The following is a 17729-nucleotide window of genomic DNA, read 5'->3' on the forward strand; positions in this document are numbered from 1 at the left end:
GGCCGCAGACATTCTATGCGAAATGCAAGGGGTATGGTGTAGGGTGCGACTGGCTTATCCAAGCTAGCTTGATTCGAAAAAAAGCTTGTTGGGAGATCAGGAGATACAATGGCAAGTACACATGCACTATGGGCACGATTTCACAAGATCATGCCAAGTTGGACTCAGACACAATTGCAGATGTCATTAGGCCGTTGGTCGAAGCAGACCCCTTGATAAAGGTGAAGTCTGTTATTGCAGAAGTTCAAGGCAGGTTCAACTACACTGTAAGTTACCGCAAGGCTTGGTTGGCAAAGCAGAAAGCTGTCGCAAAAGTTTTCGGTGATTAGAAAGTTTCTTATCAGACTCTGCCAGTATGGTTGAAAGCAATGGCAATGAAGATGCCAAGGTCTCGTGTTCAAATTAAAACGCTCCCCGTTTATCGTGAGAGTGAGGAGGTTCAAGGTGTAAGAGTTCTGCACCGCAATTTTTGGAGCTTCTATCCGTTTATTGTAGCATTCAGACACTGCAAGCCACTGGTGCAGGTTGATAACACGCACCTGTACGAAAAATATAAAGGTGCACTTCTGGTAGCAGTTGCACAAGATGGGAATCAAAACATTGTGCCTATTGCATTTGCGATTGTCGAGGGCGAGACAACAGGCGTATGGGAGTTTTTTTTAACCAATTTGTGGAGATATGTTGTTACCATTGATGGTGTGGGTATTATTTTTTACCGCCATACCTCCATCGACGCTGCAATAGCTCGCAGTAACGGTGCATGGTCACCACCAAGGGCGTGGCACATGTACTGCATCAGGCACATTGGGTCCAACTTCTTAAGGAGGTTCAAGGCTCCATATTTACATAAACTCATGGTGAACACAGGTATTTCAACTCGCTGTTATGGTTCTATTCATAGTAAATTTATGGCATCTGCTTATAATTAAATGGTTTGTTCAACAGGCTATTCTAGGATGGAGCAGGAGTACAACAAAAACTACCAAAGACTTAAAGAGTGGGGTGAGGCATATACTCAATGGTGCGATGAGATTGGTGTTGAGAGATGGGTGTTGGCATTCGATGGTGGTCATCGTTGGGGACATATGACGACAAACTTGTTAGAGTGCATAAATTCTGTCTTGAAGGGTGCACGCAACCTTCCTGTGACTGCCCTTGTCCGGTCAACTTTCTATCGACTGAATGAATTGTTCACTCGGAAGAGTACTGAGGCTCATGAGTGTATCCGCAACGGATTCACGTATTCAGAATTTGCAACGAAGAGAGTTGAAAAAAGCTTCCGACGTGCAGGAAACATTGTGGTCAACCAGTTCGACAGGCGTAACGAGATGTTTGAAGTTCGAGAAATGCAAGATGGTACCATTTACACTGTTAACCTTGCGCAACGACACTGCGACTGTGGCCATTTCCAGGTCGAGCGACTGCCATGTCGCCACGTGCTTGCATGTTGCACCAACCAGCGTCTTGACTGGCAAGTGTACGTGCACGATGTGTACAAGATGTCTGAAATTTGCAAGGTGTATAGAGGCGAGTTTGTTTTGATGGGTGACCCATCTACGTGAGATAGATACGAAGGAGCGAAGGTGATCGCCAACTGGACATTAAGGCTCGCGACAAAAGGAAGACCGAAGTCAACTCTCTACTTGAATGAGATGGATTTGCGGGATATGCATGGTCCTCGCCGGTGCACTATTTTTCATTATAAAATACTGACGATTAATTATTAATATTAGACAGTATTATTTATTTATTATTAAAAAATATTAATAATTTATTATCATTATCCTACACAGTATTTTATTATTATACTACCCATGATAACAATTTTTTTCATCAGACTTAAGCATTATAATACTGGCTAATAATAATAATAATAATAATAATAATAATAATAATAATAAAAAAAAAATTGTTTGTTAAAAAATAAATAAACAAAATCCCAATAAATATATTTACTTATCATAAAATTTTTAAAAAAATTACTTACCTATTAAGAATGATCCAAGTACTCAATAATGTGATCTTCAAGTCTAGTAAAATTACGAACCATTTTTTTAAGAACCAAATCAACCTAAGCTTTCTATTCTTCTTCTTCCTCCCACAACCTTCCTCACACAACACTCTTCAATCTTCCGTATTAACCTCACACAACACTCTTCACCCTTCAGTAACTCCTCTCTCTGTGTTTTGTGTTTTTATACATTCCACAACACTCTTCTCCAACACGTGGCGTGCATGCAACTGGGAAGAGTGCCAAACGCAACCTGCGTTTTGGCTTGGCCAGCTGCCAAACGCAGCTTCCGTTTTTCGAGTTCCAACATGGTCAACAAGCAGGTCCAGTCTGCATGCAGGGGACAGGGACACGTTTCGAGTCCTCAATCTGCTTCCCTGCCAATCGAAAGCTACGTTTTGCAGGTTGTTGCAACTTTTTGATTTTGGATTCACGCAGAACGTATCCTACGTTTTGCAGGAGACTAAGCTTTTTTGGTTTCAGGTGATGCAAAACGTAACCTGCGTTTTGCAGGTTACTAACTTCAACAGATCCACATATGTGGAATACACCCCCAAATCACAATATATTTACACATTTCCATCATTACTTCCATTCTTAAATTAATTTCTAGTCCATTGTTTACTATTTTAAAAAATTTAATTAGTACTTTTTTTCCAAAGATTAATTAGTCTAAATTCAACATCTCCAAAAATCTAATTATCATTTTATTTTAAATAAAAAAATTAAATAATAAATATCTAAAGTCTAATATCTAATTATTAATAAGAGTATTAAATAAGATTAATTTAATTAATTTTTTAATATTTTAACATTTTAAGTAAGCAGTGAATTTGCTTTTTTTAATTTTATGTGTGATTTGAATGTAAAAATTTATTTGCAATTATTTTTATGAGAATTTAATAGTTAAAAATAATTAAATATTTGGCAGATTTAATTAAATTATTATTTAATAATTTTTTATTATTAATTTTATATAAAGATAAATACATATAAATTTTTATTTTTAATTCATTTTTTTATATTAAATTAAAAAAATACTATTCATATACTAAAATTAACTAATAATATATTTATATATAAATATATATATAATTTAATTTATTTTTAATATATATATTTATATTCTAATACATATTTTATACTACACCTAACATATAGTCGTAAATTAAATGGCATAAAAATTTAGTGTGCGAACTTTTAAAACAATAAACGCGACTAATTATCAAATACACTAATTTTATCGGCAGAGATCAAATCCCACCGTATCGTTAAAGGACAAAGTGAACTATGTCCCTATAACACTATAAGTATAACACCTCAAAATTTTAATTTCCCCTAATAAACATTTTTAAAGAAGTTGAGGATTTTTTTTTTCCAGATCTTGATGGATATCAGCACCAACTTCCACTTAAATTTTATATCAAAAAAGAAAAAGACTGATGTTAATTTATTTTAATTATTTATTTATTTATTTTTTACTTGATGTGTGTATGATTATTCTGTTTAATTTTTTGATCTAATAATTATGGAGGCTATAGCATAGCCTGTGATGATTATTTAATTATAACACATTTAGAATTTTTTGCTATTGCATGCATCATTTAAAATAAGCTAGTGTTGTCTATCTAGGAATGTGGCTGTTATTAATTAATTAATTAATTAATTAAAATATTAAAATTTGGAAATAAGAACATGTTTTGGACTTTCACTAAGAAAGCAAAACAACAAAGACCAGAAGACCTGTCAGTCAACAAGGTTAAACAGTGATTCAACTACTAAGGTCTAAGATCTAAAGACTAAAGAGAAGAGATTTGGGTTTGTGTGTAAAAAAGCTAAGCTACCATCAAAGGGACCTCTCAAAGCCTCATCCCAAGGCCACTGACACATAATACAGTCAATCACTAAACTCTAAAATAACCACATACTTCTCCTTTGGAAAAGTCTTACTATTATTGCATTACATGTCACTCTATTTAGTATTTAGACATTGTTGCACAATAATAATACAAAGGTAAACCACTGTTTTACCGTTTCAAAAATGTTAATTTTGGTTAAACAGTTTTTAAATAAAAAAGGTACTCATGATTTCATTTTAACAAATTTGTCATAATTTTGTGATCTTTTCAAAATTACAAATGTTTTTCTTTCTTTTAATGATTTTTTGTCTAAAACACCACATTTTAGGTGTCAAAATAATAATTTATCAAAAATCAAAACTAATACTTAAATCATTGATTAAAAAAGAATAAAATATCTCTATTTTAAAATAATATTTTCCACTTTCTAATCTAGCTATCATAAAATGTGAAATACGTATTAGGTCTTTCATTTATTATTTAATAGGATAAATTAAAAAATAAAAAAGTATATATATAACACAAGTTTTACTTTTTAGAAAAAGGGAATGTGCACAGTGAAGAAACACTGATGTTCTGCGAGTTTGAACCCTTCTTTTGCAACCAAAATCATTATTTGTCTTCATTAAAAGCCCAACCTGGGTGGAAAATCGCTGTCCTCGCATCATCTTTTATTAGGATTTTTTCAAAAAAGATGTCTCTAATCTACAAAACGCCTTCATAATAATCCAAACTTTATTTGTAAGATGTGGCCCTGTTGAGTTGGTTTCATTGCATTTCGTACACTTTCCACTCATACTTTCTTTTAATTAATTAATTTCTTTTATAAGAATAAAAAATATTTGACTATCCAACTGAGTTTATATATACTTCCAATCAGTGTGCGGCGTTGTTGTGGTATATACCCATAAACTTAGGAGTAAATGTTCTTTTTTTTTTTTTTTGTCTTTGACTGTTTATTCAAATAACAAAACATTTTTTAATAATTTAAAAATTCCTAATCGATACCTAATAAATTAAGTAATTAATTTAAACGATTTTGTAAATGACAAATTATTGATATATTAGAATCCATTTAATTCGATAACAAATATTATTTAGACTAATTAATTAAATAATTAAAAATTAACTAATAAACTTTAAATTATAAAAAATATTTTATCTTTCGAATAAATAATAATAAAAAAAAAACATTTACTCCAAACTTATCAAATTCTACCTGGTTTCTTTCCAAAGCCAAACATGGACATGTAGTGGCCAACTTCTTTCTATTATTTCAACATCTTGTAACCAAGTAGTGGAGAGGAATAGAAGATTCTCGCCATAAAAGCTATCCACTTCTCCATTGTGATGATTATCTTTGCTCCCAACTACACTAGGTGATCAATAAGAAATGCAGTCAGCTGTAGTTAATTTCAGCTTCTTCTTTTTTTTAATTTTAAAAAAATATAAATTCAAATGATCATTAAAACTTCCAAAATCTAATAACAAAAATACATTAGAAATTTTAAAAAATCTAAAACTAAATAATAAAAAATATCTAAAATTGTTGTAAAGTTATTTTAAAGATTCATTTTAAAATTTTTTAAATTATTTTAAAAATTTTTACATGTAACAAAAATAAACATCCAAAACCTTTTTGAAGAAACGTGAATTCAAATTATCATGAAAAATTATCTAAACTTAATAAAAAAAAATCCAAAAAAAAGACATCTAAAATTAAATAATAACAAACATCTAAAATGACAAAATTATTAAAGATTCATTTTAAAAATTCTCTAATCATTTTAAAAATTCGAAAAATTATTTTAAAATTTTTGAAATTATTTTAAAAATTCCTAAAAAAGAAACATCTGAAGCGTAACAAAAATAAATATTCAAAACCTAAAAAAATGAGATTTTCGCAATCTTTTTTAAATTTTAAAACCTAACAAAACAGATATTTAGTAAAATATTGAAAATAGAACATCCGAAAATTAAAGAAAAGAATTATCTATAACTATTTGCAAAATCATCCAAAACCCAAAAAGAAGAAACATCCAAAATATAAGAAAAAGAAACATCTGAAAATTAAGAGAAAGAAACATCCAAAACTAATAAAAAGAATCATCCAAAACTAAGACCTTGGTACGTTTGGATATGGTGCGGCATTGCTTCATTCGCGAGAGGGGGAGCGGCAGGAGGGCGCTACTACAGCGGACCAAGGAAGGGCAATGCTGTGTCGGAGGAGGGAGGGCGTGTAACACCCTACCACATAAAACCTTATGCTGCAGTCATAAGTCAGAAGTGGCGAGGCATTACGACATCTAAAAACAAAGTACATACGTATATTTGAAAGGTAATAATATAGCTAGGAGCCTATAAAGAAAGATGACAGAACAAATAATCGCATCACGCTCGAAAACGTCAAAGATATACAAAGGCGACTGAAATATATATATATATATAATTCAAAAGGAGATACATAACAATACTAGTCTCGATCTACAAAGACAAGGTCGGTTAGAAAGTATAATACAGCCCAAAAAGATACAAAATATAAAATATTTCTCTAAAGTCAACATCTAAGAGGGACATACAATTACAATATACAAAAGTGGAGAACAACATCTAAATATATAATGAAAACCCAAAAGACAATCTTCGCTTCTAAAAAAAAACTGGCATGCTCAACGAGGTGCATTACGTCCTATATATATAAAATTAAGAATTTTCATAATGGGTGAGAATATCATCCTTTTTGGTTCTCAATAGGGTAATAATTCCAAATGGAGATAATGTAAAAAGATACGAACCTACTAGGCAGTTCTGATCTAAACTCCAATCATTCAAGGTTCAAACTTAGGGTCCTTTCTGTCCAAACAGGATAAAGTTACTAAATCTCAGTCCTTGTCAACTATCTCTAATCTCAATTCTTTTCAACACTAAGTTATTAATCCTCTCAGTATCATTATTGTTCATTCTAGTATTAAGCCCTTTCGGCTTTATCAGTCTCTAACAATTAATATTAACAACATTCAGTCTCAATAGTATCAATTAACATCATTTATCTCAACAATATTAGTAAATCTCAACGGTCTCAATACAAGTTGTCAATTATATTAGTACTCTCAATTTCTTAACCCAGAGCAAGTGGAGTGAACTACAACCCTTACATCTATTCAGGAAATTCCAATCTCAACCCGAAACAAGTGGGACGAACCACAACCCTTGCATCTCCTAGGGAGTTCCAATATCATTCAATCTTCAATTAGCATCATTCAATCATTCAATCATTAACATTTCATTAAGAACAGCCATCAGCGTTACCGTCCCTAGCATAAAAGATCTCTCTGTTATGCAAACACAGACAAGACAATACAAGAAATACACAGATAAGGAGAACATATACAACAATTAGATCAAATAGCATATAGGTATAATTAATCAAGAAGGCAAACCAACAAGATGCACACCAAAATAATACACACAAATACAAATGATGCATGTCTGTCCTCTAGCCAATGAGCTCATCTGTCGGTTATACAGCCAAATCCGACACATTCGAAAGCTAACCCAGATATAGAATACCACAACACAAAGCAAGTGGGACAAACTTCAACCCTTGCATCTTACCTAGGTGGTGTTTACAAATTTCAACCCAGAGTAAGTGGGACAAACCACGATCCTTGTATTTTACCCAGGTGTCTCAAACCTTTACCCGGAGCAAGTGTGACGAACCACCATCCTTGCGTCTTACCCAAAAAAGTGTTTAACCGTTTAACCCGGAGCAAGTAAGACAAAGCTACCACCCTTGCATCTTACCCAGATGCCTCAATTATTAACCTGGAGCAAGTGGGACAAATTCGCAACTCTTGCATCTTACCCAGATAATCAACCATATTCATAGTCTTTAATCAAATTCACAAGTTATTAGATTTATTAATCTCAGTTCTTTATCAATTATTTCAATTCTATTAACTTGCAAGTGGGATAACACTTATACCTCGCTATAAACAGATATGAAATTAATACACAAGCAGGATATCATCCAGACCTTGCCAATCTGGCCAATTAGGCCATACTCAATCTTTATCAGTGTCTTTTAGTAATTTCATAAGTTATTAAACTCCTTAGCCTCCATTTCTTTATCAATTTATTAAACAATCGATTCATTAATCTCAATTCTTTATCAAATAATCAATTCTGACACGTGAGTGGGATGAAACTACCGTCTTCACTGCAGGTAGGATAAACCACTGTCCCCACAATCATGTCATCTGGTTTAACTAAGCATTTATTCAAGAATAGTTCAATTTAATTTATTTCCATGAACTCACACTCATTTCCGAGTCCAAAAATTAGGTATTGGACCTTAATTGGGGGTTATGAAAGGTTACAAGCTTGCTGGAAAAGCAAATAGTTAAAAGCAGAGTTTAAGTGTGAAAACAGGACTAGTGCGTACACATCCACCCGAACGCAATTCCCAACTTGTGCGTACGCATAATCCCTGTGTGTACGCACAACTTGTAAAATTTCTAGACATGCGTATGCATACCCCTCATGCATACGCATGATGAATGAACTCTTTGACGGTTTAGAATTTCCTCAAATGAATGAATTCTGGTTGTGAAGTGTAGTTTCCAAACCAATCAAGAATCCTTTCATACAAAAATTTAGGTTGTCACATGTACAAACCCCAAATAAGAATTAACCGGAGTATTTGAACTCCGGGTCGTCTCACGAAGAATTACAATGAAGTGATCAATTATTGGCTATGAAAATGCAAGGGGGGTTTGATTTTATAAGAGGACAAGAAAATAAATGACAAGAAAAGTAAAGAGAGCAATTAAAGAAAGCAAGTGATAAAGAGAGATATTCATGGCAAAGATTGAGATAATAGGTTTTCTATCCTAGTCATGCAATGATTAATTCATCTTATTTAGTTAACTCCAACAAATAGGGAGAATGTCAAACAAGACTAATCAATCATACCATAATAATAACAAGAATTTATCTTATTACGTCATCTCCAACATTGGAAGAAGGTATCATATTATCTTCCATGAGAGAAAGTCTAATAAGACTAGCTAATCTCAATCCAAAAGTCCTAATCAACTTACTAATTGAATTAGCAAAAGATTAGCGTCAATGGAAACAATATTAGCTAACAACTCTAGATCACCAATATAAGTTGGGTTTTCATGACTCAAGATTGCCCAATTACTCTTTCCAAGCCAAGAATGCTCAAAATCTACTCTAAATCCCAACCAAGCATTTTGTCAAACACTTGGTGGGTAACAAAGGAAAGCATAGTAAATGAGCAAGAATATTAAAATCTACTAACTACCAATTGTAAGAAAAGTAAATCAACAATCCAAATCATCAATTAAAAGAACATCAACATTAAATTTCATTAAATGTAAACAAGATCCAACAAGTGTTCATCAACATTAAAGAGAGCAAAATAAGAAAATGACTAGAGAAAATAAGAAGATTAAGACAATAGAACACTAAAATATAAAGAGAATTGAAATCAAAACAAGAATTGAGAGAGAAATTTGAGAATGATTAACCTAACTCTACCCTAATTTCTATCCTAAATCTAGAGAGAGGAGAAAGCCTCTCTCTCTCTAGAATTCTCTCCTAAAACATGATGAAAACTCAACTATGACTACTTGGTTCATTCTCCCCTCAATACTTGGGTTCAATAGCATCATAAATGAGTTGGATTGAGCCCAAAATGAGCTGCAAAATCGTTGGGGGCGATTTCATTAAAGTGGACCCACGAGCAGCATCGGCGCGCGCGCGTACATGGCGCGTGCGCGCCCCTATGCGTCAGACAACATATGACAAATTTTATATCATTTTGAAGCCTCAGATGTTAGCTTTCCAACGCAACTGGAACCGCCTCATTTGGACCTCTATAGCTCAAGTTATGGTCGTTTGAGTGCGAAGAGGTCAGGCTTGACAGGTTTACGGTTCCTTCATTTCTTCATGAGTTCTCCCACTTTGCATGCTTTTCTCCTCATTCCTTCCATCTAATACTTGCCTTATAAACCTAAAATCACTCAACAAATACATCAAGACATCGAATGAAATTAAAGTGAATTAAAATCACCAATTTTAGGGCCTAAAAAAATATGTTTTCACATTTAAGCACAAATCAAGGGAGAATTGCAAAATCATGCTAATTTATTGAATAAATGTGAGAAAAATTGATAAAATCACCCAAATTAAGTACAAGATAAACCATAAAATCAGGATTTATCAACGCATGAGCATTGTTACCCGTTTTGTTTCGTGCACACGCACTATAGTATACGTGAGCACGCTTACCATAAATTTTGGTTTTCAACAAATTCTCATAATTTAGTTTAAAATACAAATTTTTAATCATTTATAACTTCCTCTATAAAATTTAGTTTTCTATCATTCTTAAATCATTTTAAAACTCTCATCACCACCTTTAATTTAAGAAAAAATTTATTGAAATCCAAACTCCGAGCACCAAGTTATGACTCGTCGAAATTGCTCAAAAACTCATTTGTTTTACCAAATACTGCACAATACTCATTTTCAGAAATTCTCAAATCCAACTTGGTTCAAATCACTGAATTACCATTTCTAAATATGCTAAACACTCAATCATCAAGTCTCAATTATTCAAAGCTTAATCACAATAATTTTAACTCATTTAACATCGTTCATTAACTATATTCACTCACAACCTTATGCACAACACTCATATATCCAAATCTTCATCAATCCAACAACAATTCACTCATGACATATTCATTACTTACCATGACTAGGGGGTGGCAAAATGGGTCTGATGAGCGGATATTTTATACGCTTTTTGACATCACTTTCATATAGTTTTTGTTATGTTTTACTTAAGTTTTATCAAATTTTCATAGATTTTAGTGCAAAATTCACATTTTTGGATTCTACTTTGGGTTTGTGTGTTTTTATGCAATTTTAGGTATTTTCTGGCTGAAATTGAGGAGTTGGAGCAAAAGTCTGATTCAGAGGCAGAGAAAGCACTGCAGATGCTGTCAAGATCTGACCTTTGTGCACTCAAAGGAGCTTTCTGGAGCTACAGAAGTCCAAATGGCGTGCTCTCAATGGCTATGGAAAGCTAACATCCAAGACTTTTTAGAAATATATAATAATTTATATTTGCTTCAGAATTGAAGGCCCAAAACTGGCGTTCAGTGCCAGCCACTAACCCTATTCTGGCATCCAACACCCACAAGGAGGTGACCAACATCCAACGCCCAAAAGGGGTCCCTAGCCAGCATTCAACGCCCCCTAGGGAGTCCTAGCACGTGGTTTACTCCTTCGCTCAGCCCAAACACTCACCAAGTGGGCCCCAGAAGTGGATTTTCGTACTAATAGACTATTTTATCATATTTCTGTAATCCTTAGTAATTAGGTTTGTATATACAGGAGAAGATCACCCTTGTTTAATATCTTCTTCCACCGCTTTACATGTTTTTACATTGTTCTATGTACAGTATGAGCCACTAAACCTCCTAGGTTAAGGTTAGGAGCTCTGGTGAGTTTTATGGATGAATAAAAGTACTACTATTCTATTTCAATTCGTGTTTGATTCTCTCCTAAGATGTATCTTCGTTCTTCGACCTTATGAATGAGTTGAACCATCACAAGTTATCTCTATTCTACATGGGTTCAGCGAGCATCTTTCATCGGAAATCAATGAACCACTAGCTTGAGGATACATCTCTTAGACGACTAATCCACGACTTCGTTGGGGACATCCCGAGACATCAGTTCAACCGAGGTATGGGGAGATTAGGGTCTTTGTGGTAAAGGCTAGAACCAAGGCGCATCATTCTCTAATCTGGAAGATTCGACCTTATCTGTGGCATTTTGAGTAGGATCACTAAGGAAATGAACTGTAGGAGCTTCACCCTCATTCAGACTGGATGCGCACTAAACCTGGTGTTCAGCCTAGAGGAAGATTGGCGGCCGCTCAAACCGGCGTTAATCACATACAACCTGCTATAGAAGAAATTATTCACAGTTAGAGTAGATAGTAAGAAAGCATTGATCCAGAAGAGCAAAGCATCTCCGAAGCCTTAACCATCTTCTTATCATTAGATTCACAACCACTGAGTAACGTTATCTCTATTTTACTTTTATGCGTTTAAATAACTACACAACTTTTCGATTTGCCTGACTAAAATTTACGAGATAACCACTGTTTGATCCAAGCCGACAATCCTCGTGGGATCGACCCTAACTCACCTCAGGTATTATGTGCACTTGCTGGTTTAGTTGTGTGAAGTTAAATTCCACGCACCAAGTTTTTTGGCACCGTTGCCGGGGATTGTTCGAGTTTGAACAAACTAACGGATTATTTTGTTGCTTAGATTAGGTATTGTCTTTAATTTTGTTTGAGTTTTTTATTTTCTTTTTCGAAAAAATTAAAAATTTTTCAAACATCTTTACTTTTCTTTATTAATCGTTATCTTTTGTTTGAGTCTTTTGTTCTTGTTCTTGTTAGAGTTCGAATTCTTTAGTCTTTTTCCAAAAAAATTTCAAAAATAGTGTCTTTTATTTGAATCTAGTGTCAAATCTTAGGTTTTGTGTCCACTGTATGTTCTTTAATTGCTTTGATTTTTCGAATTTGTTCTTGATGTTCTTCTTGGTCTTCAAGTTGTTCTTTTTTTTCTTTTTGTTTTGATCTTTAAAATTTTTAAGTTTGGTGTCCTCTTGTGTGTTTTTTTTTTAAATTTTCGAATTCTAGTGTCTTTTAGATCTAAAAATGTTAAGTTTGGTGTCTTTTTGTTATTTTTCTCTTTCTTTATTAAAGTCAAAAATAAAAATTTTAAATATCCTTTCTTATTTTTTTCTTAATTTTCGAAAATCTTGCATATTTAATTTCAAAAATTTCAATTTAGGTGTTTTCTTGTTAGTCAAGTCAAAATTTAAATTTTAAAATCATATCTTTTTAAAATCCTTTCAAATCTTGTCTTTTAATTTGATTCTTAACCTTCTTTTAAAATTTAATTTTCAAATCTTTTTAAATTTAAAACTTATGTTTCATAACTTCTTGATCTTATCTTGTTTCCAATTCACAATTCAAATTTTAAATCCAATTTTCAAAATCTTATCTTAGCATTAATTCAATTTCAATTTTCAAAATTTTTTTCAAATCTTATCTTATTTTCAAATCTGTCTTAATTAGTTACTTGTTTTCTTTTTCTTCTTTTTCAAAACTTCCTAACTAATTCATCTCTCTTCTATTTTCGAAAATCTCCCTTCTCTTTCTCTCTCTCCTTTTTTGAATTATACCTTCTAATTTTCAAATATTTTTAATTAATTAATCTTTTATTTTTGAATTTAATTAATAAATAAAAATAAAAACAAAAATAATCTAATTCTATTTTCTCTTTACTTCTTTCTTCTTCCTTTCTTTCACCATGAACCCAAATGGGAATGAACAGTTCAGAAGAACTTTGGGATCCTACATATCCCCCAGTCCTGACTTCTATAGGAGAAGTATTAGTGTACCTCCCATTGGAGCAAGTAACTTTGAGCTCAATCCTCAACTTATTACTCTGGTGGAGCAAAACTGTCAATACTCTGGACTTCCATAGGAAGAACCCACTGAGTTCCTAGCCAACTTTTTACAAATTGCTAACACAGTACACACTGAGGGAGTAGATCAGGACGTTTACAGACTGCTACTCTTTTTCTTTGCTGTAAGGGATCAAGCAAAGAGGTGGTTAGATAACCAACCCAAATCTAGCTTGAAAACATAAAAGCAGCTAGTAGACAAGTTTTTGAATCAATACTTTTCCCCAAGGAAGTTGACCCAGTTAAGGCTGGATATTCAAGGCTTCAAGCAAGAGGACAGTGAATCTCTTCATGATGCTTGGGGGAGGTATAAGAGAATGCTCTAGAAATGCCCCACTGAAATATTTTCAGAATGGGTGCAATTAGACATCTTCTACTATAACGTTACAGACATGGCCCGAATGTCTTTAGACCACTCTGCTGGTGGCTCTATACACATGAGGAAAAATCTTGAGGAGGCTCATGAACTTATTGAGACAGTTGTCATGAACCAGCATCTGTACTCGAGTGATGAGACTTCCATAAAAGGAGAGGTTAAGGCAGTATTTACTGAACCTAACCCTCCAGAACAGGATGGCCCATTGACTCAGCAACTACATGCCCTTGCCCAGCAATTGATGAAATTGCAAAAGGCTTTGAGAGAAACTCAGGCTTCCAACAGGAATGTAGAAGCCCAGCTGAGTCAAAGAAGGCAACAGTTATCTAAGCAGATAACAGAAGAGTGTCAGGCCATTCAACTGAGGAGTGAGAAATCATTAAACACCCAACCTCAGTGCAACATGAGATCAATAGAAGAAAAACTGACAGAGGGATACCAGACTATTGCCCAAGACATCTCTAAGGGCATTGAATGCCTAAAGAGGAATGTCATTGGTGTTCAACGCCAATAAAGGGTATCCACCCTAGTGTTGAACGCCCAAATGAGAGCAGCAATCTTGGCGTTCAATGCTAAGAAGAGGGACCCACTCTTGGCATTGAACGTCCAACAGGGGACAGTGTTCCTAGCGTTGAACGCCAGGAAGGGGGCAGCAACAAGGGCATTGAACACCCAAATAAGGGTAATCAGACATGTACAAGTGCTGATAACACCCCTTATAAGTAAGTTGGTAACCCCACTTCCAATACATTAGGCACTCCGCCTACATCAACTAAGATTGATGAGTACAAGGCCAAGATGCCATTTTCTCAGAAACTCCATCAAGCGGAAAGAGATAAACAGTTTGTCCGCTTTGTGGATTATCTCAAAACACTAGAAATCAAGATCCCTTTTGCAGAGACTCTTGAACAGATACCTTCTTATGCTAAGTTTATGAAGGACATCTTAAGTCATAAGAAGGATTGGAGAGAGGCAGAAACAGTCCTCCTCACTAAAGAATGCAGTGCAGTCATTCAAAAGAGCTTACTAGAGAAACTTAAGGATCCTGGCAGCTTTTTGATACCATGCACCTTGGAAGATGCTTGCACAAAGAGAGCCTTGTGTGATCTTGGGGCAAGCATTAACCTCATACCTGCATCACTAATAAAGAGACTCTGTTTAACTCACAAAGTTAAACCTACCCGCATATGTCTTCAACTTGTTGTTGGCTCTGTTAAGCTTCTATCAGGCGTGATTAAAGATATGGTTGTTAGGGTTAGACCATTTGCTTTCCCGACAGACTTTGTGGTGTTGGAGATGGAAGAGCACAAGAGTGCATCCCTCATTCTAGGAAGACCCTTTCTAGCAATAGGATGGACTCTCATTGACGTCCAAAGAGGGAAAGTAACCCTGAGAGTCAATGAAGATGAGTTCGTGCTAAATGCTGTCAAAGCCATACAGCATCCAGACACCCCAGAGGAGTGTATGAGCATTGATATCATCGACTCCCTGGTGGAAGAAGTGAACATGGTTGAGAGACTCAAAGAAGAGCTAGATGACATCTTTTATGATGCCCAGCTCGAGTTGGAGGTAGCGGATGAAATACAGGAAACTTTAATTGCTCTTAAAGAAGAGGAGAAGCCTCCTAAACTCGAGCTCAAACCATTACCATCATCTCTAAAATATATATTTTTAGGGGATGAGGACACATATTCTATGATTATAAGCTCTACCTTAGAGCCACAAGAAGAAAAAGGACTAATCCAAGTGCTAAAGATACATAAGACAGCTCTTGGATGGACTATAAGTGACCTTAAGGGCATTAGCCCAAACTATTACATGCACAAAATCCTGCTGGAAGATGACGCCAAACCAGTGGTACGACCACAAAGGCGACTGAATCCAGCCATGGAGGAAGTGGTGCAGAAGGAAGTCACTAAATTATGGGAGGCTGGGATTATTTATCCCATTTTTGACAGCCCCTGGGTGAGCCATGTCCAAGTTTTTCCCAAAAAGGGAGGCATGACAGTGGTTCATAATGAAAAGAATGAACTGATTCCTACAAGGACGGTTACAGGGTGGCATATGTGCATTGATTATAGAAGGCTCAATAACGCCACTAAAAATGATCATTTTTCTTTACCATTCATTGATCAAATGCTAGAGAGACTAGCAGGGCACGCTTTTTATTGTTTCTTGGATGGCTATTCCGGTTATAATCAAATTACAGTAGATTCACAGGATCAAGAAAAAATAGCATTCACATGTCCATATGGTGTGTTTGCTTACAGGTGGATGCTCTTTGGCCTGTGCAATGCACCTGAAACCTTTCAAAGGTGTATGCTATCCATATTTTTTGATATGGTGGAGAAGTTTCTTGAAGTATTCATGGATGACTTCTCTGTCTTTGGAGATTCATTTGAATCCTGCCTTGACCATCTAGCCTTATTTCTGAAACGATGCCAAGAGACAAACCTGGTTTTAAACTAGAAAAAATATCACTTCATGGTGACTGAAGGAATTGTCCTTGGGCACCGGATTTCGAACAAGGGAATAGAAGTGGATCAAGCTAAGGTGGATGTAATTGAGCGATTACCACCACCCACTAATGTCAAGGGAATCAGAAGTTTCCTTGGACATGCAGGATTCTACAGGAGGTTTATAAAAGATTTTTCCAAAATCTCAAAACCCCTGTGCAACTTACTCACCACTGACACTCCTTTTGTCTTTGACCAAGAGTGTTTGCAGGCCTTTGAGACTCTAAAAGCTAAGCTTATCGCTGCGCCTGTAATCTCTGCACCCAACTGGTACTTACCATTTGAGCTGATGTGTGATGCTAGTGACCATGCCATTGGCACAGTTCTGAGGTAGAGGCATGACAAGCTTCTGCATGTTATTTATTATGCCAGTCGTGTTCTAAATAACGCCCAGAAGAACTATACCACCACAAAAAAGGAATTACTTGCAGTAGTTTATGCCATTGACAAGTTCAGATCCTATTTAGTAGGATCTAAAGTAATTATCTATACTGACCATGCTGCTCTAAAATATCTCCTCACTAAGAAGGATTATAAGCCCAGACTTATAAGATGGGTATTACTCCTGCAAGAGTTTGATATAGAAATTAGAGACATATCCAGTAGTAGGGGATTTTTTGATATACAGAAAATCAAGTGGCTGACCACTTATCTTAGATTGAACTAGTAGTAGGGGATTTTCTTCCCTCTACTGACATATCCAAAACCTTTCCAGATGAGCAACTCTTTGCCATTCGGACAGCACCATGGTTTGCAGACATTGCAAATTACAAAGCTATAAGATTCATTCCTAAAGAGTACAATAGGCAGTAAACTCGAAAACTCATGTATGATGCCAAGTACTACTTGTGGCATGAACCATATCTCTTTAAGAGATGCTCGGATGGGATCATCCAACACTATGTGTCTGAAGAAGAAGCACACAAAATCCTATGGCACTGCCATGGCTCAGACTATGGAGGACACTTCGGAAATGAGCGAACAGCCACAAAGGTTCTCCAAAGCGGGTTCTACTGGCCCACACTCTTTAAAAACTCTAGAGAGTTTGTCCATAACTGTGACAGTTGCCAAAGGGTTGGCAATCTCCCTCATGGTCACGACATACCTCAGCAAGGAATCCTAGAGATCGAGTTGTTTGACGTATGGGGTATAGATTTCATGGGACCCTTCCCACCTTCATATTCAAACACCTACATTCTGGTAGTAGTAGATTATGTGTCTAAATGGGTTGAAGCAATAGCATCACCCACTAATGACACTAGAGTAGTAATGAAGTTCCTCCAGAAGAACATCTTCAACAGGTTTGGTGTCCCTCAGACATTGATTAGTGATGGAGGTACTCATTTCTGCAACAGACAACTTGACTCTATTCTGAGCCG

At 35.1% G+C, this 17729-nt stretch overlaps 1 protein-coding gene across 1 annotated transcript; it reads left to right on the top strand.

Moving 5' to 3' along the window:
- The first annotated feature begins 368 nt into the window (after positions 1-368).
- On the top strand, positions 369-1562 carry LOC107615507 (uncharacterized). The gene is made up of 2 exons (XM_016317565.1): positions 369-867; positions 946-1562. Exons 1-2 carry the CDS (start codon positions 369-371, stop codon positions 1560-1562), a joined length of 1116 nt encoding a protein of 371 aa, XP_016173051.1.
- Positions 1563-17729: the final 16167 nt, after the last annotated feature.

The sequence above is a fragment of the Arachis ipaensis genome, chromosome B9, assembly GCF_059453495.1.
Source record: "Arachis ipaensis isolate K30076 ecotype BB chromosome B9, ASM5945349v1, whole genome shotgun sequence".
In the NCBI taxonomy this organism is placed as follows: Eukaryota; Viridiplantae; Streptophyta; class Magnoliopsida; order Fabales; family Fabaceae; genus Arachis; species Arachis ipaensis.

Coding starts and splice junctions, on each gene's coding strand:
- LOC107615507 (XM_016317565.1), top strand. CDS start 369: ATGGCAATGAAGATGCCAAGGTCTCGTGTTCAAATTAAAACGCTCCCC. Junction 868..945: donor TAAACTCATGGTGAACACAG/GTATTTCAACTC, acceptor TTTGTTCAACAG/GCTATTCTAGGATGGAGCAG.